The sequence below is a fragment of the Lepidochelys kempii genome, chromosome 1, assembly GCF_965140265.1.
Source record: "Lepidochelys kempii isolate rLepKem1 chromosome 1, rLepKem1.hap2, whole genome shotgun sequence".
In the NCBI taxonomy this organism is placed as follows: Eukaryota; Metazoa; Chordata; order Testudines; family Cheloniidae; genus Lepidochelys; species Lepidochelys kempii.
This window is the reverse complement of record NC_133256.1, coordinates 239,420,350-239,441,733: the sequence shown is the minus strand read 5'-3', so window position 1 is coordinate 239,441,733 and position 21,384 is coordinate 239,420,350. Positions and strand designations below refer to the sequence as shown.

General features: G+C 48.2%; 1 protein-coding gene across 3 annotated transcripts in view; it reads left to right on the top strand.

Moving 5' to 3' along the window:
* CECR2 (CECR2 histone acetyl-lysine reader) overlaps positions 1-20,693 on the top strand; it is a 139,573-nt gene extending 118,880 nt beyond the window's left edge. For all 3 annotated transcript variants that reach the window (XM_073320013.1, XM_073320023.1, XM_073320033.1), the window contains 10 exons: positions 2,349-2,478; positions 2,798-2,835; positions 2,936-3,027; positions 3,258-3,384; positions 13,860-14,272; positions 15,199-15,327; positions 15,640-16,459; positions 17,806-19,210; positions 19,837-19,942; positions 20,237-20,693. In XM_073320013.1, the coding sequence (XP_073176114.1) occupies positions 2,349-2,478; positions 2,798-2,835; positions 2,936-3,027; positions 3,258-3,384; positions 13,860-14,272; positions 15,199-15,327; positions 15,640-16,459; positions 17,806-19,210; positions 19,837-19,942; positions 20,237-20,242 (3,266 nt within the window). In that variant the 3' untranslated portion in view covers positions 20,243-20,693. The remainder of the gene's footprint in view (positions 1-2,348; positions 2,479-2,797; positions 2,836-2,935; positions 3,028-3,257; positions 3,385-13,859; positions 14,273-15,198; positions 15,328-15,639; positions 16,460-17,805; positions 19,211-19,836; positions 19,943-20,236) is intronic.
* The last annotated feature ends 691 nt before the right edge of the window (positions 20,694-21,384 follow it).

Here is a 21,384-nt window from a genome sequence, read left to right as displayed (position 1 = left end):
GAGAAGTAGAGTCAACCAAGGGGGCGGGTTTTCATCAAGGAGAAACAAACAGAACTGTCACACCGTAGCCTGGCCAGTCATGAAACTGGTTTTCAAAGCTTCTCTGATGTGCAGGGCACCCAGCTGTGCTCTTCTAATCACCCTGGTGTCTGGCTGCATGTAATCAGCCGCCAGGCCATTTGCCTCAACCTCCCACTCCTCCATAAACGTCTCCCCCTTACTCTCACAGATATCGTGGAGCACACAGCAAGCAGCAATAACAATGGGAATATTGGTTTCGCTGAGGTCTAACCGAGTCAGTAAACTGCGCCAGCGAGCTTTTAAACGTCCAAATGCACATTCTTCCACCATTCTGCACTTGCTCAGCCTATAGTTGAACTGCTCCTTACTACTATCCAGGCTGCCTGTGTACAGCTTCATGAGCATTAAGGGGTAGGCTGGGTCCCCAAGGATATCTATAGGCATTTAAGCATCCCCGATGTTAATTTTCTGGTCTGGGAAGTAAGTCCCTTCCTGCAGCTGTTCAAACAGACCAGAGTTCCTGAAGGTGCAAACATCATGCACCTTTCCCAGCCATCCCATGTTGATGTTGGTGAAATGTCCTTTGTGATCCACCAGTGCTTGAAGCACCATTGAAAAGTATCCCTTGCGGTTTACGTACTGGCTGCCAAGGTGGTTCGGTCCCAAGATAAGGATATGCGTTCCGTCTATCACCCCACCACAGTTAGGGAACCCCATTGCAGCAAAGCCATCCATTATGACCTGCACATTTCCCAGAGTCACTACCCTTGATAACAGCAGCTCAGTGATTGCGTTGGCTACTTGGATCACAGCAGCCCCCACAGTAGATTTACTCATTCCAAATTGATTTTCGACTGACCAGTAGCTGTCTGGCATTGCAAGCTTCCAGAGGGCTATCGCCACTCACTTCTCAACTGTGAGGGCTGCTCTCATCTTGGTATTCTTGTGCTTCAGGGCAGCGGAAAGCAAGTCACAAATTTCCATGAAAGTGCCCTTACGCATGCAAAAGTTTCGCAGCCACTGGGAATCATCCCAAACCTGCAACACTATGCGGTCCCACCAGACTGTGATTGTTTCCCGGGCCCAGAATTGGCATTCCACGGCATGAACCTGCCCCATTACCACCATGCTGTCCAAATTGCCAGGGCTCGTGCTTTGAGAGGGGTCTGTGTCCATGTCCTCATCACTATCGTGATTGCGCTGTTGTCGCCTCCTCGCATGCTTTTGCAGGTTCTGCACATACTGCAGGATAATGTGCGAGGTGTTTGGAATGCTCACAACAGCAGCAGTGATCTGAGACGGCTCCAGGCTTGCCGTGGTATGACGTCAGCAGGAGAGCAGAGTTGCCACGGAAGTGGTGGATGACCACGAGAATAGATATTTATAGAGAACAACGAGAGGACCTATGAGGTGGATTCATGGCACCAGGAGAGCAGAGTTGCAGGGGAAGCGGTGGATGACGACTACAGTTAGCAGTCCTACTGCACCGTCTGTTGACAGCAATATGCCGTCTGCACGGAAAAAAGGCGCAAAACGATTGTCTGCCGTTGCTTTTATGGAGGGAGGGGCGACTGACGACATGTACCCAAAACCACCCGCGACAACGTTTTTGCCCCATCAGGCATTGGGAGCTCAACCCAGAATTCCAATGGGCAGCGGAGACTGCGGGAACTGTGAGATAGCTACCCACAGTGCAATGCTCTGAAAGTCGACGCTAGCCACGGTAGTGAAGACACACCTTACCAACTTAATGCTCTTAGTGTGGACATACGCGATTGACTGTATAAAATCGATTTCTAAAAATTGACTTCTATAAGATGGACCTAATTTCGTAGTGTAGACATACCCTTAGTTTTCTTTTTCTTATACTAGTTCTAAGCTCACACAAATCCAGTAAACTTCCCCATCTGAAATAGAACAGCTGTTAACCAATGCCTGGCTGCAGACCAGAGGTGGTCTGAAAGTAGCTCCTGCCATCCCTGCCACTGACCTCTTCAACCTCAGCAACACAGCTGGGCCAGACTGGTCAGTTAAGTGGGAATTTGTCTGGAAATAGGCTAGCAGCAGCTTTGCAACAGTGACACTGCAAAATAGGTTGTTGTTTAGATGAAGAGGAGAGGAGGAACGGCAGGTGTGGTGCTCCTGTATTCTCTGTTTCCTTGCTGCTGCCCTTTCTGGAGGCATGACAGCGTTTACTGAGTAAAGCCCTTGGCCATCGGACACAGCAACCTCCTGAAACTGGCTGCTGAACGGCTTCCTCAGTTTTCTGGCGTGATGTTACTGATGAGGGGTAAGAGGGCTAAATGGCTTTCTTTCTCCCACTGCAGAACGAGCGAGGAGGAGGAAGCTCCGGGAGGAACGGGCTTGGCTTCTGGCCCAGGGGAAGGAGCTTCCCCCAGAACTTTCCCACTTGGATCCCAGTTCTCCTGCCAGGGAGGAAAGGAAGACCAAGGATCTGTGAGTACATTACAGTGTGTGCAGCATGCCTGTCCATTTTTATGCTTTCAGGGTAGGGGGTAGGAGGAATGTGGCCAGCCATAAAGTAAATGGGGTGGTTGGTAATAAGGATGGAGAGGCGGCGGTTGAGGTGGGAGGAATGTTTGAGGGGAGTAGAGTGTGGTACAGGCAAGAGGGTGTCTGTTTGAATGTGTGTTCATAGTGTGGATGCATGTACAGGTTCTTCTGCAGAACCTTACTGTTGGCAGCACCAGATATGGGATGGAGAAATGATGAAAATAAGAGTGTGTGTATTCATTATTGCACTTCCCATTTGCAGCTTTGAACTGGATGATGAGTTCACCGCCATGTACAAAGGTCAGTCTCCTACCCTCACCTTTCACTTTGCAGGAGTTAAAAATAAGTAAATGTCTGCCTGGTTGTCCGTAACAGTTTGTCTTCCTTTTGTTGCGGTCAGTTCTAGATGTGGTAAAGGCTCACAAGGACTCTTGGCCCTTCTTAGAACCAGTTGATGAATCATATGCTCCAAACTACTACCAGATCATTAAGGTAGGCAACGTGGTCCAACCTGCTCCGTTGGTCTTGCATGTGACTCTTTGGATTGGTAGAAAGCTAGGTCTTTAGTCAGTTCTTTGTAGTTCTTTGGCCATGTGTTATGCAGGAGGTCAGACTAGATGATCATAACTGTCCCTTCTGGCCTCTTTAGGACGCTAGTAACATCGCCTTCTGGACCTCTCTCATGCACATTGTAATTGAAGGGAGATCTTGATGTGTTTCAGGCTCCCATGGACATCTCTAGCATGGAGAAGAAGCTGAATGGAGGTCAGTACTGCACCAAGGAGGAGTTTGTGGGTGACATGAAGACCATGTTCAGGAACTGCCTAAAATACAATGGTGAAGGCAGCGGTAAGAGCCATGAGAAAACTTGTTCCATCTATTGATAGCTCTTGGTGGTCAAAAAGCCCTAGCCTCTACCTAGTCATCCATAGCTAGCTCGTACTGGACACCAGAACTCTTTCTGGATACTTTCTGGAGGGTGGAGGTGACAGCAGGAGTTCATGGATAGTAAAGCCCCGATTCAGCAAGGTTCGTGAATATGTGTGTAATGGTAAGCACATGACCAGTCACATTGACTTCAGTTGGGGCTACTCACACGCATAAAGTTATGCATGTACTTAAATACCTTGCTAAATTGGGACCTATTAACTGTACCAAAGGATCTAGTCTAGTTGGGCAGAGAGTACAGTAGGTGTGAAGAAAAAAGACCCTTCAGGAGTTTGCTCTCTTGTATATGTGTTTTCTCTGTGTTATGGGGATGGTGTCTGAATTACAGGGATTGTGTGGAGGGCAGGAGTATGCTTAGCCCTCAGTGTCTTTAAAGTAAAACTAAGGGAGGAACACAGAGTGTGTACAGCCTTTTGGAGGGGAATGGTGTTAGGTTTTCCTTTGGCTCTTTGACCAGCAGCACAAGTCAACTGGTGGGAGGCCCTGCTGACCATCAGGACTCCCCATTGCTATGGCAATTAAAATCAGGTGCCTCACTGAGGTGAAACATGCAGGTTTCGAGTATGGGAATATTGCAGGCTCTGTGTCGCCAGCACCTGCCAGTGTCATCCAGCACAACAGTGGAGAGTAAGGAGTTTAGATCCCTCAAGCATCGTCCCCTAGTGAAAGTGAATTCCAACACCACAGAGGAACGAGATCTCTCTGCTCTTCTTCGAGCGCTTGCTCATGTCGATTCCATTCTAGGTATGCATGCGCCCACGTGCACAGTCATTAGAGATTTTTTCCTTAGCGGTATCCATAGGGTCGGCTGTGGTGCCCCCTTGAGTGCCGCACTCATGTGTCGGTAATCAGGCGCTGCTGGCCCTTACACCCTCTCAGTTCCTTCTTGCCGCCCGTGGTGGTTGGTTGGAGCACCTTTCCTTGCATAGCAAGGGCTAGCAGTTTTGTCTCTTCTGACTTTGAGCCTTAGGGCCTTGTAAATAGTTGTTGACAGTGTTAAGTAGTTAAGTGTAGTTAGAAGTTAGAGTCCCAGAGGGGACTTTGCCCAGGCGAGGCATGCCCTGGTCTCCAGGGTTTAAGTCCTGCATGGACTATAATAAGCCTATGCCTGTAAATGACCCCCACAGCAGCTGCCTCAAGTGCTTGGGGGAATCACACGTGAAGGACAAGTATATTTGTAAAAATTTTCGACCCAGGACTCAGAAAGAGCAGGATATTCGTTTGCGGCTCTCCTCATGTAGGCTGCCCTCCGTCCAGCTTCTGAGTCATCCCGCCACAACTTGACTCCAACTACCTCGGCCTTGGTGCACAGCGCACCCCCAGCACCGGGCTGTACCAGGCACCGCTCCCCAGCGCTGGTGCCCAGAAAGAAAACTAAGAAGCACAGCTCCCCCGTACCGGGCAAGAACAGCCATGGGGCATCAGGCAAAATACCCAGTTCAGGCTGCCCGGCCACTCCGGAGCCACGTAGACTCAAACTTGTGGCGACATCAATGCCCTCCCAAGTTCCCCCGGCGCCGAGAGAGCAGAGGCCTCTGCCCACGCCGCTGGCACTGCACATGCCACAGGAGGCGGCAAAGGCTCCATATGAGGGCAAGCCAGCCGCTAAGACCCCCCCAGGGGGCAGTGGAACACCACCAATCCCCCCGAGCCAAAGCAGCGCACTCTGTCTCCATGTCGCAGACCTTCGGCATCGCTGCCCAGATCCTCTGGGGCTCGCCCTCGATGACCAGCACCGCATTCGCAGTCCCTGCCATCTCAACGTGAATCATCTAGGGCGAGGCAGCCATCTCTGTACACCTGGCACCGTTCGCCCTCCCACCGGTCGTCCTCTCAGCGCAGATCTCCATCGCCTGCCACGTGGGAGCGCTCCCCATCGTGATACTGGTCCCCTCGACACCGGTGCCGATCTTCCTCCAAACACTGGTTTCCGGCAGCAACAGTTATCAGGCAGACACAGGCATTGGCAGCCTCGCTGTGGTCACCAGAAGAGGATTTCTTTGGCACAGAAGGGCAGTTTAGCCCCTCACCAAGAATCCACCTGTGCAATTGGGCACCTGAGGCCGCATCAACGTCTACGGTGCTGCCTTGGCAGCACAGCCAGTGGCCAGCACAGTGGCCTTATTGGTGTGCATGGGGCATGCCAGTGATGATGATGTCCCCTTCACATCGCTCATCTGCTGTCACCTTGGAGCAACAGTTGACAGCACCGGGCTCAGTGCATGAAGCACACTCGGCGCTCGGGGTAGAGGAGACACCACCCACCCCAAAACCCCCTTCCCCCGTGGGGGATGATGCCCCGGAGCCTCCCCTGGCGGTACACTCATCATCCTCATCCCTGGACAAGGCAGTCACGGGACCTTCGGGCCAGCCTGCCGGACAATTTTAAAGAACACCAGACCCTGCTTCGACGGGTGACTTGAGAACTTGGGCCTAGAGGTGGAGGAGATGACCAAGCAGGTTGACAACAAGTTCAATGTGCATGGCAGGGTCCTCAAAACTGCCAAGACCCTGTGGCAAACCCCGTCGTCTATCCCTCTTACCTCCAAAAGTGCCAAAAAGAAGTACTTTGCCCCTGCCAAAGCGTTCATGTACCTTTATGCCCACCCACCTCTCGGCTCGCCGGTCATCTCTGTGGCTAATGAGAAGGACAAGCAGGGGCACATCAGATCAACTCCCAGAAGTAAAGAGTCCAAAAGGCTGGACCTTTTCAGGAGAAAAATGTTTTCGAAAGCCATCCTGCAATTCTGGGTGACGAACCACCAGGCCCTCTTGGGCAGGTACAATTTTAACTTCTGGGACTCTCTCTGTAAGTTCAAGGAGTCCCTCCCACAGGGTTTGGCCCAGGAATTCAGCACCCTGGTAGAGGAGGGCACTGAGGTGGGTAGGTGCTCCCTCCAAATGACATGGGACACAGTGGACTCAGCAGCTAAGGCGGTCACATCAGCGATGGTCATGAGGCGCAGCTCCTGGCTTCAGAACACTGGCTTCTCCCAAGAGATACAGACCTCGATCCAGGACTTCCATTTGATGGGAATGGTCTCTTTGCAGAGCAAATGGACGCTAGGCTGCATGGGTTAAAGGACACTCGGACCACCCTTCGCTCATTGGGTATGCATACGCCACAATCTGCAAGGAAGCAGTTCTGGCCACCCCTGCTGCCAAAGCCTTGGCAGCCTTGTTAGGGGTTTGCAAGGCAAAGGGATAGAGACACAAGTTTTAGTCTTAGCCGCCCTTCCAACTCCCACTCATCCATGCAGCTCGGCCTGGCTAAGCATCCAGGAGGCCAGAAGTGCTCATTTTGAAGGCGCACTTGAGCGATACCCTAGTCAACTCTCTGGATCCACCTTCTCCTTTCCTCAGCTGTTTTCTTCCATACCGTTCAGTCTGGTCACAGTCACCTTGGACCACTGGGTGCTGGACATAGTATCTCAGAGCTATGCCCTGCAATTTTCAGATGCCCCTCCCTCCCAGCCCCTTTCTTCCCCATCCCTCTTCAGGGACCCTTCTCGTGAGCAACTCCTCGTTCAAGAGGTCGAGAACCTCCTGCACCTGGGGGCAGTGGAGGAGGTCCTTCAGGACATGAAAGGAAAGGGGTTCTATTCCTGTTAATTCCTAAACCTGAAAGCAAAAGGGGGGCACAGACCCATTCTGGACCTGCGTCGCCTCAACAAGTCTCTCAGAAAGTTGAAGTTTCGCATGGTCTCCCTGGCCTAGATCATCCCCTCCCTGGATCCAGGAGTCTGGTACACTGTCATCAACTTGAAGGATGCTTATTTCCATATTCCAAGGTGTGACAAAATGGCCAATGTTGGTATGGTGGGTCCCGTGCTTTTCTTGGAGGCGGGGGGGCTAGGACACTACTCCTTGCCCCTGTTCTTGGGGTGCCGAGGGCCCCAGTAGTGGCCCGGGAAGGTGGTAGAGGAGGGAAGCGGGGAAAAGGGTCTGGGTTTGCTCCTCACTCTGAGCCCCAGCCCCTCTCAACCCCTGTGGGTTTCTTACCCTCTTCCCCCTTGGGTAGGGTTATCCTCAGTCCTTGATGCTGGGGGAGGGAGTCTCCCTCCCCTGCTGGGGCAGAGTCTCCTTTCCTCCAGTTCTCTGGTCTTGAAATTCTCAGCAACACACCTGCAGACTCCGGTCCTCTCTCCTTCCTCGCTCCACACTGTCTGCCTGAAGCAGAGGGGTTTTATTAGGTTCCTGACAGGGCCTTAATTGGCTACAGGTGCTCCAATTAACCTGTAGTAACCTTCCCTAGTCTACAGGGAACCATGCTTTAGTTAGCCTAGGGCTTTTATATCTCCCCTCTTCCACTGCTCCCCGGCCCTGCTCTATCACAAAGGTCGCAGGTGTTTCCTCCATTTCATAGTGGGCAAAGGCCATTTTACATTCACGGCGCTGCCCTTTTGCCTCTCGTCGACTCCGAGGGTGTTCACAAAATGTACGGCACCAGCAGCGGTTTACCTGAGACGTTGAGGGGTCCAGGTCTCCCCGTATCTCAACAACTGGGCAGGTCCTGGAAAAAGTACAAAGGAGCCTCGATCTGGGGGGTTCCACCTGCCATGACTTGGGCCTGTTGATAAACGAGAAAAAATCCACCTTACCCCAGATGAACCAGCGTGCTCGGCCCATGTTCAGCAGGTCTTGCTGGGTAGCAGGAAACCCTCCACCAGAGCGACTTACCTGGACAAATGGAAAAGGTTCACGTGCTGGGTCTCAGAACGGCATATCCGGGCCGAGTGGGCCTCACTGCAGGAGATCCTGGATTACTTGCTGCACCTCAGATTCCGAGGTTTGTCTCTGTCATCAGTCAAGGTCCACCTGGGCACTATCTCGGCTTTCCACTGTCCATTCGATCTTTGCTCATGGGGCCTCCCTTCAAGCGTCTGGCTTCCTGCTCTCTCCTGCTTCTTTCATGGAAGATTGTGTTCCTGGTTGCTATAACGTCAGCCTGCAGGGTGTCTGAAATCAGGGCACTTATTTCAGAACCTCTCTATGTGGTCTTCTATAAGGACAAGGTCCAGCTGCAGCTGCACTCAGCATTTATGCCTAAGGTCATCTCCCAGTTTCATACTGGCCAGGACATATACTTATCCGTCGTCTTTCCAAAGCCTCATACGTCAGATGCGGAGCGCAGGCTACACACCCTGGACGTCAGGAGGGCGCTGTCCTTCTACATAGATAGAACAAAGCCATTCTGTAAGTCAATGCAGTTGTTTGTTGCGGAGGCAGGCAGAATGAAAGGTCGCCCAATGTCTGCTCAGAGGATTTCATCCTAGATCATGGCCTGCATCCACTATTGCTATGAGCTGGCGAAGGTGCCTCTGTCTGCAATCATGATGGCATGCTTGACTAGGGCACAAGCATCGTCAGCAGCCTTCCTGGCACAAGCACCAATCCAAGAGATCTGTAGAGCTGCTACCTGGTAGTCTATCCACACGTTCGCATCTCATTGTACTGTAGGCCTGAGACCTAATTAACCTGCTCCCCGCCCCATATTAAACAAGCCTTGGGTGAAACTTAAGGAATTTATTATTAAAATTTTTAAAAAAAATGTTTTGCTGCTAATAAAGCACCCCCACCTCAGAAATGTCCCTAACAAAAGTTATAACCACCAAGGTTGTAAAAATGCTAAAAAAAAATTTTAAAATCTCAACAAATGGTAAAATAAAGCTCTAATCAGTGTTTTATGCTGACCATCTGCACAAATAAAAAGGGTCAAAATAAAGTTTGCAATTTGGGCATAAAAAATAAAATGTAAAAAACTTGGGCAAAAAAAAAGGAGACATAGGTGCCAGTGACTAATTGGTTAATTTTTTTATTATTTAGGCATATGAAATAATGTAATAGGTTTAATAAATTTAAAAAAGAAATTTTTTACCTAGTTTTACCTATATAATATAAATGAAAAACAATGCTCTTTGGGAATCATTTCTGGACTGCAGTTCAACATTAAGCTGCTGGAACTCTGACCCCTTGGCACAACCGTGATGTGCAGAGGCATTGCTGGGAACCCTCAAATAAATAAATCCTGACTGGCCATCGGGCGAAATTTGTCTGTTTATTGGAAGTGATGAGCATAAGAGATTTGGTTGGTACATGTATTCTGTGTGTGTTGCTAATAAATAGATGTTTAAAGCACAATTGTGTAAGGCTCTTTCACTGGGAAAAGGTTCCGCAGACCTGTAGAGCCCTAAGCTCCAAGGAAAAGGACAGGTACTTAAATTGACCAGGTTTCTTCCTAAGTCCCATGGGTAACAATAGGTGCCTTACTATACCCTGAGCCCCAAGGGAAAGGGTGCTAAATTGTTTGGGTCATACCTTACACCCTCAGTAGGGTATTGGCGGGTTGTCCTAAATTGACCAGGCATGCCTTAAGCCCTCGGTAGGGTATAGACAGGGTGCTCTAGTTTTCCACAGGTAACATATTGGTGGAGAATGCGGGCAACCTAGGTCATTTGGATTGAGCCTTATATAGCAGTTGGACAGAATATTTGTGCCCTTCTGGCAATAAGACTTCAGCCTGTTGACAGAATGAACACTCCAGGGAATAGGGAGAGTGGGAAGTTTATGTTGAAAAGCCAGGAAACTGGCGGAGGAACTAACACTCCTTTCAAAGTGACTAGCAGACCAAGGTCTGTGCCCATGGGAAGATGATTCTTTTCAAGGGGAAAAATGCACTGGAACATGTTTGTAAAAGGTTTGAAGCATACTGCAATAATATGAAGTCTACAATGAATAAATGGGCTGTAAAGACTGTGGCTGGGTGGGCATTATGGAAAGTGTCTTATAATCTTTCAAGGTTATTAATATCTCAGGAGAGCCAGTTAGAAGACTGTGAATTGGAATTGGGTATGGTAAAGGATACCTTAAATCAGCATAAAGCCTCTGTAAGTAAGGAAATAGAGATATTATGCTTGAAATTGAGGGACACTCAGGTAGTTGTCAGAACAATCCTGCAGGAAAAACGGGATCGGGCCCAAGCAAGCGGCAATCATTCCGCCTGCATGCAACTGATTAAGAGTTGAAATATAAACTGGGAGCCCAGAGGGGCATTGCGGCAGCAGTAAGGGGAGGAATAGGTGCAGATACCAGGAGTACTTCAGATCCCTGAGATGATACTTACCTAGGGAAGGATATTTGGACTGATCCTGAGGGGACAGATCCCGGATGGTCTTACCCCTCAGCCCCATGCCTTTCCCAAAGGTCCATGTGCCCCCTTGAGAAGGGAATGGCAGTAATCATGGATGGTAGCAGAATTTACGGACCACCTTAAGAGACAAGAGCTATGAATCAATCCCAGGGGAGTAAATTAAAAGAAAATTTTTTTTCTTCAAGGTGAAAAACAGAGTGAGCGGGTTAACATCTAGAGTTAATACACTACTCCCTGGAGTTGCCCAGGAACAATTAATTGCAGCAAAAAAGGGGAATCCTGCCATCCATTTGGCATGCAAAAAAAGGGAACGGGCACTGGGGAAACAAATTTGGGGTTTGCAAGAGCAAACTAAGGCAGCTGTGTTGCAGGGACGGTACTTGGTGGCTAAGTAATTACAGGCAAAATCCACCATCTTAAATAAATGCAAAACGCATAAGAATCAGCATAACTGATAAACACAGCACATTATAATTGAATAATTTATAATTGAATAATTGAAATCCAATTGGCTTTGCTTTTAAGCATGGTAATATTGGTGGTATAGGTAAAAAAAAAATCAAAAAAATACATACAACCAATATGCGAAATCAATCATTGCTGACCATACCCAGAAAGCATACCCTAGTAATGTAACATGGGTATCCCATGGTAATGATGACTGCTCTGGTGAAAGAGTCATCAAGGAGGGGAATTTTAGGCCTGAGACCTAATCAATCCCTGGACCCCCATCCCATATTAAACCAGTCTTGTGTAAAACTCAGGGAGTTCACCACTAAAATTGAAAAAAAGGAATGTTCTACTGCTAAGAAAGCACCCCCACCTCAGGAATGTCCCGAACAAAAGTTATAACCACCAAGGTTATAAAAATGGTAAAAAAAATTTAAAAATATTAAAAAACCCCTCAACAAATGGTAAAATAAGCTCTAACCAGCATTTGATGCTGACCATCTGCACAAACAAAAAGGTCACAATTAAGTTACAATTTGGGCATAAAAAATAAAGTGTAAAAAACTTAAGCAAAAAAACAACAACACATAAGTGCCAGTCCGTAATTGATTACAATTTTTATTATTTAAAAATATAAAATATAATAAATTTAATCCATTTTTTTAAAAAGCTAGTTTCACCTATAGAATATAAATAAAAAACAATGCTTTTTGAAAACCTTTTCTGGACTGCAGTTGAACATCAAGCTGCTAAAACTCTAACCCCTCTGCACGACCATAATGTGCAGAGGCATCGCCAAAAACCCCCAAAGTAAATAAATCCTGACTAACCATTGGGTAAAATTTGTCTGTTTATTAAAAATGGCAAACATAAACATGTGCTTAATGAATGTATTCCATGTGTATGGCTAATAAATAAATGTTTAAAGCACAATTGTGTAAGGCTCTTTCACTGGGAAAAGGTTCTGCAGACCCATAGAGCCCAAAAAGGGCAGGTACTTAAATTGACCAGGTTTCTTCCTAAGTCCCATGGATAAAAATAGATGCCTTACACCATAACAACCCCCCCCCCCATGGGGGTACCTAAATTAATTGGGTCATGCCTTAAGCCTTCGGTAGGGTATATGCGGGATGTCCTAAATTAACCAGGTCACACCTTAAGCCCTTGGTAGGGTATAGGAGGGGTGCCCTAAATTTTCGCAGGTAACAGTGCACTTACTCAGCGAGTTCGAGACGATGCTGGCTTTGGCAGAGCAGTGCTGCAAGCTGCAAGACCATGAACTCCAAGCCCACCTCAATTGGCACTGCTTGTGAGCCATCTAGAATGGACCTGACATGAGCAAGCACTCAAAGAAGAAAACACGGTTACCTACCTTTCGTAACTGTTGTTCTTTGAGATGTGTTGCTCATGTCCATTCCGTTACCCGCCCTCCTGCCCCTCTGTCAGAGTTGCCAGCAAGAAGGAACTGAGAGGGCATAGGGCAGGCAGCACCTGATATACTGACACTTGAGCACGGCACTCAAGGGGGCGCTGCAGCCAATCCTACAGGTACTGCTAAGGCAAAAATCTCTGATGACCACGCATGTGGGCATGCACACACAGCATGGGAATGGAATGGACACGAGCAACACATCTCAAAGAACAACAGTTATGGAAGGTAAGTAACCGTTTTTTTTCCAGTAGTGGTGTGCTGCAAAGAAAATTCTGGAGTGGTCTCAAGGAAACAACTACCATGTGATTTTCACTGAGTCACTCTCTTGCTGCCCCTGGCATGCCATTCTACTTCTTGTGGACTCCACTGAAAATCAAGAAACTACATCTGAGCAAATTTTCCTGTGGAACTACCGCACAGGGGCTGACTGACATCTGTGTAGCATGTTCTGTGCACAAGGGTCAGAAAGTGCTTTCAAAACTATAGAGAGAAAATTTCACCTTTTTCTATAATGCACAGCAAAGCTTAACAACAGTCCAAGAAAGTGAATATAATAACCAGATTACACTACTTTGGAATTCCAGTTGGGAAAACATAAGAATTTTTCCAGGACATGGAGGTTGACACCACCCTTAAAATTACCGTAGGATTGTTACTGACTGACTGTTCAGATCCACTATCTTAAGTATCATTTGAGAGTTGATATTTCTAGCAATATAATTCCCCTTAAAACCATTTTAGGATGTTAGTTTGATGCTGTCTTAAAATAAACTGCATCATAAAGGAAACCTGCAAAACACTTTCAAAATACAAACCTGGGAGCTTAAATTCATAACTCTGCTAGACACTAAAAATCACGGACTGAGCAGGGACACTGGATTTGTGGTTTACTTCAACAATCTGTAACCCACTAACTCCCTCTTTTTGTCCTATGACTGCAGAGGTGCTAATGGGCCACTCTACCTTAAATGTGCTAAACAGTCTGTCCCACCGTGTATTGTGCTATGATGCTCGCTCTCCTAAATCTGTAGAAGGGCTCTGTATAGCTCAAAAGCTTGTGTCTGTTACGAACAAAAGTTGGCCCAATAAAACATATTACCTCACCCACCTTGTGTTTCTTGAAAGTCTCCAGTGCAAGTACTGACCAAGTAGGATGAGATCATAACCCAGAGTGGGCTGGTTGCAAACAGTCCTTCCCTTTTCACCTTTCTATTTAGCTTTTCTGAGGAAGATATTTATATAAACATGAGAAGTCAGAGTCTCTAGAGTAGGGACAATCTGACTTTGCCTGATTATCTTTCTCCATTAAGCTCTGTCTCCCTGCCTCTCTTGTTTTGAACACAGAATACACCAAGATGGCATACAACTTGGAGAGATGCTTCCACCGGGCAATGATGAAGCACTTCCCTGGTGAAGATGGGGACACAGATGAGGAGTTCTGGATCAGAGTGGATGGGAAACGGGAGAAGAGGAGCCGTCGGACCGGGCGCTCCAGCACTGGCAATGTTTGGACCCGATCTAGAGACCCTGAGGGCCCAGGCAGGAGACAGCAACACCTGGAGAATGGAGGGAAACCACCGCCATTCCGGGCTACTCCCCGGGCTCCAGCTTCCTCCTCGTCTTCCTCCTCTGCAGAGGATCCAAGTAGCAGCACAATGCAGCCCCCTCGGGAGGTGGGCGCTTCCAACGGCCAAGGCTTCCCTCGCCCACTGCATTATGGTGGAATGCCCAGCCAGGTGCCACACCCTGGCCAGATGGTAAGGACTGGCCTCTGTGATTTTTCACAGATTATAAATGCAGAGAAGGGCCCGAGAATAAAATTGTCTCCTGTAAGTTCCTAGCAGAATCCCTACTGTATGATCAGAACCTCTTATTGTTAGTGGAACATGGGTTCTTATTTCTCTTTTCCTCCTCCCTTTTCCTTCTTTGTCCCTCCATAGTTTTCTCTGTGTCCTTTTAACCTTCTTTGGTTCACGCCTCCATTCTTCCTTCCTGGTGTGATCCATGCAAGACTTGAAAAGTCCCCATGGCAATGGTAAATAAAACACTTTTCTTTGGTGAGTGGTGGGACTTATGCCATCAGTTCTACAGATTTTAAGCTTAAACATTTTAGTTCTTAGGGTTGCAAAGATGATACAGTTTTGTCTTCCTGAGACTGCAGATAGACAGCTCAATTGCCTCTGTTGCTACTTATAGCTTCCTAAGCAAAAGCCAAGTAAAATGAACAAGACTGCTGCTTGGAACTCTAGCCCCAGAGGCTCATGTGAAAGAAGCAACCTGATAGGAATCCCAGAAGAGTCCCCCTTCTCGATTAATCCAGGCTCTGACAGGGTCTGAGAATTGTCCTGGAACTAGCTGGTGTGGGCTCCTCTCTAATCTGTCTATTGTTAGACTCAAGCTAGCTAGATGTCTGGCAATTGTAAAAAGGCCTGGTCTGTGGGATTCATGGCTGGGAGATTTCTTCTGGTTCCCTGTGTGAAAAAGTAACTTTGTGGCAAGTGAGCTGTATTATTGTACACCACAGTCTCCAGCATAGCTCCTCGGAATAAGCACCTGAATTCAGTCAGAGACTCAAACAGCCTGTTGGCTCTGCTGAGACACACCTCAGTCCATGGCTGCCCAGTATCTGTAGCAGCTTTGCTCTTCTTCAGAGTCTTACAACAGCTTTTGTTTTTCTTTCCAGCGGCCAGCCGTGCCAGGAACATTTGGCCCTCTGCGGGGATCAGATCCAGCTAAACTTTATGGATCACCACGAGTACCAGAACCCCACCCTGGAGATCCAGTTCAGCAGCACCAGCACTTTGCCATGCAGGTAAGAGCCTTGCTTTGAAATTCAGGTATACAGTGTCCTAGCCTCTTAGAGGAAATAGAGTGGATCCAGAGAGCTGGGAGCCGTGGTCTGCCTTTCTGTACTCATGGTGTATGAGTCAGTGACTGCGGTTTCCACCTCAGTGCATTCATTGGTTACAATGCCAAATGGCGTCCTCTGCCTGGGGAGGGATCTGTCCCATGCTGTGAGTCACTGATTCTTTCCTGTCTCCTCCTGTTACTCTTTGTAGCTTTTCATGTGCCAGTAAGTGATGATTCTTTCATTGAACCTGGCCCCTTTCTCTTCCTCCAACAGTCTACAGTCGGACTGAATGAACACAGAGGACACAGACTGGCTGCACCAGAGAAGCAGGTGTGTGCAGGGCCAACACATGTCTCTGCACTGGGGCCACGGCCTGGATCCCTGCAGCTTGGGCGGATGAGTGGCCCTCCCCCAGATGCTAGTATGTACCCCCCAGTGCAGTTCCAGCAAGGATTTATTCCTCCAAGGCACAATGGACCTCCAATGAGACCACCTGAGAGCTCAGAGGTCCCCCCAGGCCATATGTATAGACCATATAAATATCTAAATCGAGCGCATCCTGCTGCATGGAATGGAAGCCACAGTGCAACAAACCAGACCTCCCTGGGCCCAGACGAGAAGCCCCCCTTGAGCACAGGACCTTCTTTGCAGTCTCGTGCTCTTAGTCACATGATGGACCCTCGGGCAATAAGACCACCTCTGCCTCCCAGCCAGTGGACTGAGCAATCAAATTTCCTACCTCATGGGGTCCCTGCCTCAGGATACATCAGACCACCTGGTAAAGCCACCGGTCAGAGAATGCAGCAGCCTCCAGCCTCTGTGTTTGGGGGACCCCCTCAGGTTCAGAGAGGATGCCAAGGTGGGGATTCCATGATGGACAGTCCAGAGATGATTGCCATCCAACAGCTGTCATCTCGTGTGTGCCCACCGGGTGTGCCTTACCACCCCCGTCAGCCTCCTCCCCCGCATCTGCCTGGTCCCTTCCCACAGCTGGCCCATGTTGCATCAGCAAATGTGCAGCCCCCGAAACCAGTCTTGGGTAACGGAAACTCTCAGGATGCCAGTCAGACAATGGAGCCAGAAAGCAACCGAGGTAATTTTAATGCATGCTATTGGTCTGAAGAGGCCAGCAGTCACTGCCAGAGTTGTTTAACTTTTCATTTCCTTTTTTCTTTTCCACACCTTTCCCCTTCACCATTATATACAGTTTCACTCACTTTTGATAGACTGCCCATTTCACTGGTCAGTAGGTTTTGTTGTTAAAGGAAAATGGCACTATTTTTCTAGACCAAGCAGCTCAAGCCACTCTTTTCACCTACACCAAATTGAAATGGGATGGGGGGAGTGGTCACGTAATTAAAATTTAGCATTTATGCATCTAGCACAGACAGCAGCTCTCTTGCTTGCAAGGTGATGTCATTTTGTGACAAAGTCAGTGTTGGAGCCCCATGCAGAAACTGTAAGCTAGATCCCAAACTACTTAGAGTGGCTTAATACACTTTGATACATAGTTAAACACGTTAAATATTGGCTAAACCAGCTGCTAAGCACCCAGACGTACTTAATTTTTTATATTTATATAAGTAGAAATGCAAGAAATCGAAGAGAGAGAAGTCTAAAATCATCAGGCTGTTATTAAAGCATAGACACATTTTTTTGTGTGTGTTTGGTTTTTATTAAATTTTACTTAATAACAGTTGGAATGAAGCAGCAAGAACTTCTAGGTTTTGGATTACAGATATTTTCATATTTAACTCTTTAAAGCTAGGACCTTATCTTCTTTTCCACATCACATCAAGAGCCCTGATCCTGCTGGGCATTACCACAGGACCAATAATAATAGTACGTAACATTTCAAGAGTTGACTTGGAATTTATGTAAAAGTTGATTTCCCCAAAGTGTTAGAATTTACTTTAATTTGCAGTGCGTTGACGAGCATCATCTGGAAAGCTGTTTTGTTTGGGGTCTTCTCTAATTTTTAAACTGGATTCTTCTGCCACCTCTGGAGCAGTAGTAGCTTTGGTGGTGGTGGTTCCCAGCATGGAAAATGTGCTGGCTGGCAACCAACACTGAACATTTAAGCCATTGGCCTACAAGCTGGCTAGTGACAGTAATCGGCCAACAGCCAAGGTAACATGGCAGCTATGTTAAACAAATGGTTAAATATCGTTGTTCAAGAAGTGAGGTGCAGTGACTTTGGGCTGACAACAGCAGGAATGGATGTCAGGGAGATGAAGAAGGGGTAGGCTGGGAGGGAAAGAGAGGGGCTAGTGTTCTTCCTTGCGAATCTAGATCCTGGGGATATTTGGTACATGTGGTTAAAGTGGCAGGAATTACTAACTGGCAAATGTACTTTAGTGGAAAAAAAGTCTACTTCGTGAAATCAAACAAAGTTGTGATTTTTTTTTTTTTAAATTCTTTCCACTTCCCCTTTTGCAGTGGAGCCCCCACCTGGAGTAGAGGAGAAGGCTCAGTGCATCAGTGTTCCAGAAGGGACGTACCCCAAACTGCTACCTCATTCCAACCCCCCACTACAGATGGACTGCACCAGACGGAACTTGCCACGGGAGAGGGAGGGAGATGACTCTGGAACTAAAAATGACCCGAAGGCAATGCAGAGCAAGAGTGCCTGGCCAGCACAGAGCACCTACACTGGCCCGACAGGCCAGGTGTGCGTGAGAGACCTTGTGACAGCACCTGAGAGAGGGCCTGGCCCTGAAAATGGGGCTGTAGGTGAAGGACCCTCCAGTGGCAATGAGGGGAAAGGACTGGCTGTTAACATCTTGGAGAAGCCCCTTTGTCCTGGGGGGAAGACTTTGTCAGAGGTCGCTGTGCCTTGTATGGGACAGAACACCAGTACTCCTGGTGTGGATGGAGGCTCAGTGGGAGGGGCTCCGAGCCAGTTTCCCCCTCTCTACATGCCTGGTTTGGAGTATCCAAATTCGGCTACACGTTACCATATCAATCCAGGACTGCAGGGGTTCAGCCCTATGATGGGAGGGAAGCCTCCCTCTGTGTCCCATCCACAGCATTTCCCCACTCGGGGCTTTCAGCAAAGTAACACCCATCCCAGTGTCTTTCCTCGGTATCGCCCCCATCAGGGAGTGCCATACCCCTATCAGCCACAGCCTCCACCTTCCTACCACCACTATCAGCGACCTCCATACTACACTTGTCCACAAGGCTACTCAGACTGGCAAAGGCCTCTCCACCCCCAGGCCAACCCTGGTGGGCATCCACCCGCCCACCCACCTCTGGCCAGGCCTTCTTTCTCAGACAGGGGGAACGTGGGTAGTCTGCAGGGCTGCGAGGCATTCAGCACTGCCCTGGCGTCCCCAAACCGAATGGACATGGCAAGCGCCAAAGAGGTTCCTCCAGGCGATGGGCAGGATCCAGGGCCTGAAGATGAGAAGTCAGATGAATCCCAGGAGAGGCCAGAGAGTCCCAAAGAGTTTCTTGATTTGGACAACCATAACGCAGCCACCAAGAGGCAGAGCTCAGTGGCAGCAGGGGAGTTCCTGTATGGGGCTCTCCCCCCGCCTCTGAGTTCTGGGATCGGATTTGGTCCATCAGCTTTCCCTCCCCATGGGGTGATGCTGCAGACAGGGTCTCCTTATGCATCTCGGCATCCAGCCAGTCATTTCCAGCCCAGGTCCTATGGATCACCAGTGAACGCTCACCTGTCTCGTCATCCAGCAACTGGCCAAGCCAATGGCCTCACTCAGGAGGGGCCCCTGTACCGCTGCCGGGAAGAGAACATGGGTCACTTTCAGGCCCTACTGATGGAGCAGAGAGGCAGCGGAGGTGGCATGGGGGGGGCCCAGGACATGTACAGACCACCGGGGTAAGATTGTTTTCCACAGGAAGGGGGGAAAATTGGGGGATGTGATGAGTGTTGGGTGCTCTTGGAAAAGGTCTAGATTTGGAATCCGAGGTGCTGGTAGGAAGAACAAATTGACAAAATAGTTCTGCTGTCATAGGTCAGGCGTCTACAAAACTTGGGGAGAATTTCATGGCAGTCTTTTAAAGAGCACAGTAATAGAAATGAGAGAGACCCACCAAGCTGTCTGTTCCATCCCTTTACCAATGCTTCATCTTACCAGTCAGAACATGTCTATTGTTTTGTCCAGTTTTACATGTCTCCTGAGCAATGGGGGAAGCCCCCTACCCTAAATTACCACAGAGGAAACCAATCCTCCTTGCCATTTCACATGCCACTTTTCATTCCAGCATAGAAAATGGTGCTGCTTTAAGAATTGGCCTCCCACCCAAAGACAAATGCACACAAAAAACCTGGCTTAGGGGTGGGGCCATGGCCTGGTGTGGGGGAATTCAGAGAGAGGGGCGGGTCTAGATTGAGTGTAATTAAAATACATATTTGTATGTAAATAATCTGTACACACCATGCAGATGAGATTTATTCTTGCTGGTTTTGTGCTAAAACTCTCTTTTCATTCAACGTGGTTCCAGAATGCAAATACACCAGACCCAAGCATCCTTCCCGAAGGTGCCTACAGCAACCACATCCCGGGAAGAGATGCCACCACAAAAACCATCAGCATTGCCTCTGGATCAAGTAAGAGCCAGCGAAGAGCAGAGTTCAGATGAGAACTTTTCTCCTTCACTAATTAAAGAAGTGAAATATTTGGAAGTGGGTTGGGGGAAGGAGGGAAATGGAACAATTCTGGTGGGAAGGAAACAAGATTCTCCTGATGCTCGTAGCTGAATCCCTGACTGTAGATTATACCTGGGACAACACCTGTCCCGTCACTTGTGTTGAAGTAGTTGTACTGTAAATGACGGAGCATTTTCTTTATAATACTCCTTGGTTAAGCAAATAACCGTGCAACTTTTGTTCTTCCTCTTACAGAGCTAGTCCAAGGAAGGAAGAACCCCAAGGAGATGAAAGCCACACGTGATTTGGACATGGGGGAAGGAGGACATAGGCCTCCTACCTTCTCCATCTCCCCAGCGGCATGTAGCTTCCAGGGTCCAGTGGAACATGGTGCCTTGATGGCTCTTGTGTGTGTTTAAACATGGGATAGTCCTGGGTCCCTGGCTACCGACCGTATGGCTGATCTCAACAGCGCAGAGGATGCATCTCAAACTAGTGGCTTGTCATGACTGAAGAGTGTATCTCATTCAGGGTTTGGGTTGGGAGGGGGAGATTGAAACTGTCATGAACTGCTAAACTCAGGTATATTTTTCAGGGTGGAAGAGGGACGACGATGGAATTTACTTGTAGTATTAACGTGTGTGTTTGGAGCTGGATCCAGTTTACAGAATTTACCTGTTGCCTTTTTTAATAAATTTCTGTTGTTGGTGAATGTATTGTACATAATGGGGGAGGGATGGGACCCAGCTTGTAGTAGGCGTAGCACTGGGGTGATCCTTAACTGTTTACAATCATGTCACACACAAATCTTTCAGGGCAGGGCAATGGGGGAGATGATGGGAACTTGAAACTTTCTATTTCCCCCCCCCCCCCCCATTTCCTTCCAGTCCTCTAGAGCTAAGACACGACCCTGTAATTGATCACAGGGACTGCTCAGGAGCAAAGCATAGCACTCTCCTCTTCTACCCGGTAGTTGAGTGCATGTCCACCTCCTGCCTACATGGGGAACAAGGAAACCAGGACCAGGAACTGAAAGTCTCTCATAGCATTGTCCTCTAGGCATTTCTGGTATGAGTTATCTGGGTAACAGCAATTGGCTAATTATTCATTTGTACCTTAGTCTTCTTTAGGTGAAGCCAATGCAGTTTGGAGTAAGAAATGTGGAATGGTATCATGGAGTTGTTGTCTTTATTGGAACAAGTAATTGTGCTAGCATATAATACCCCTTAGAAAGGAGACAGGAATAGAGATATCCCTGGTTTTCTCTCAGTGTAACTTGACTATTGTCATCTTCAATGAAAGCAAAGCAGAAATAGAGCCCCTCTTAAATTCTGAGAACTCCAGCTTTCAGGTGAAATAGGAAATGGAGCTGCTTTAGGGAGGGTCTGTCTGATGCAGTGCGA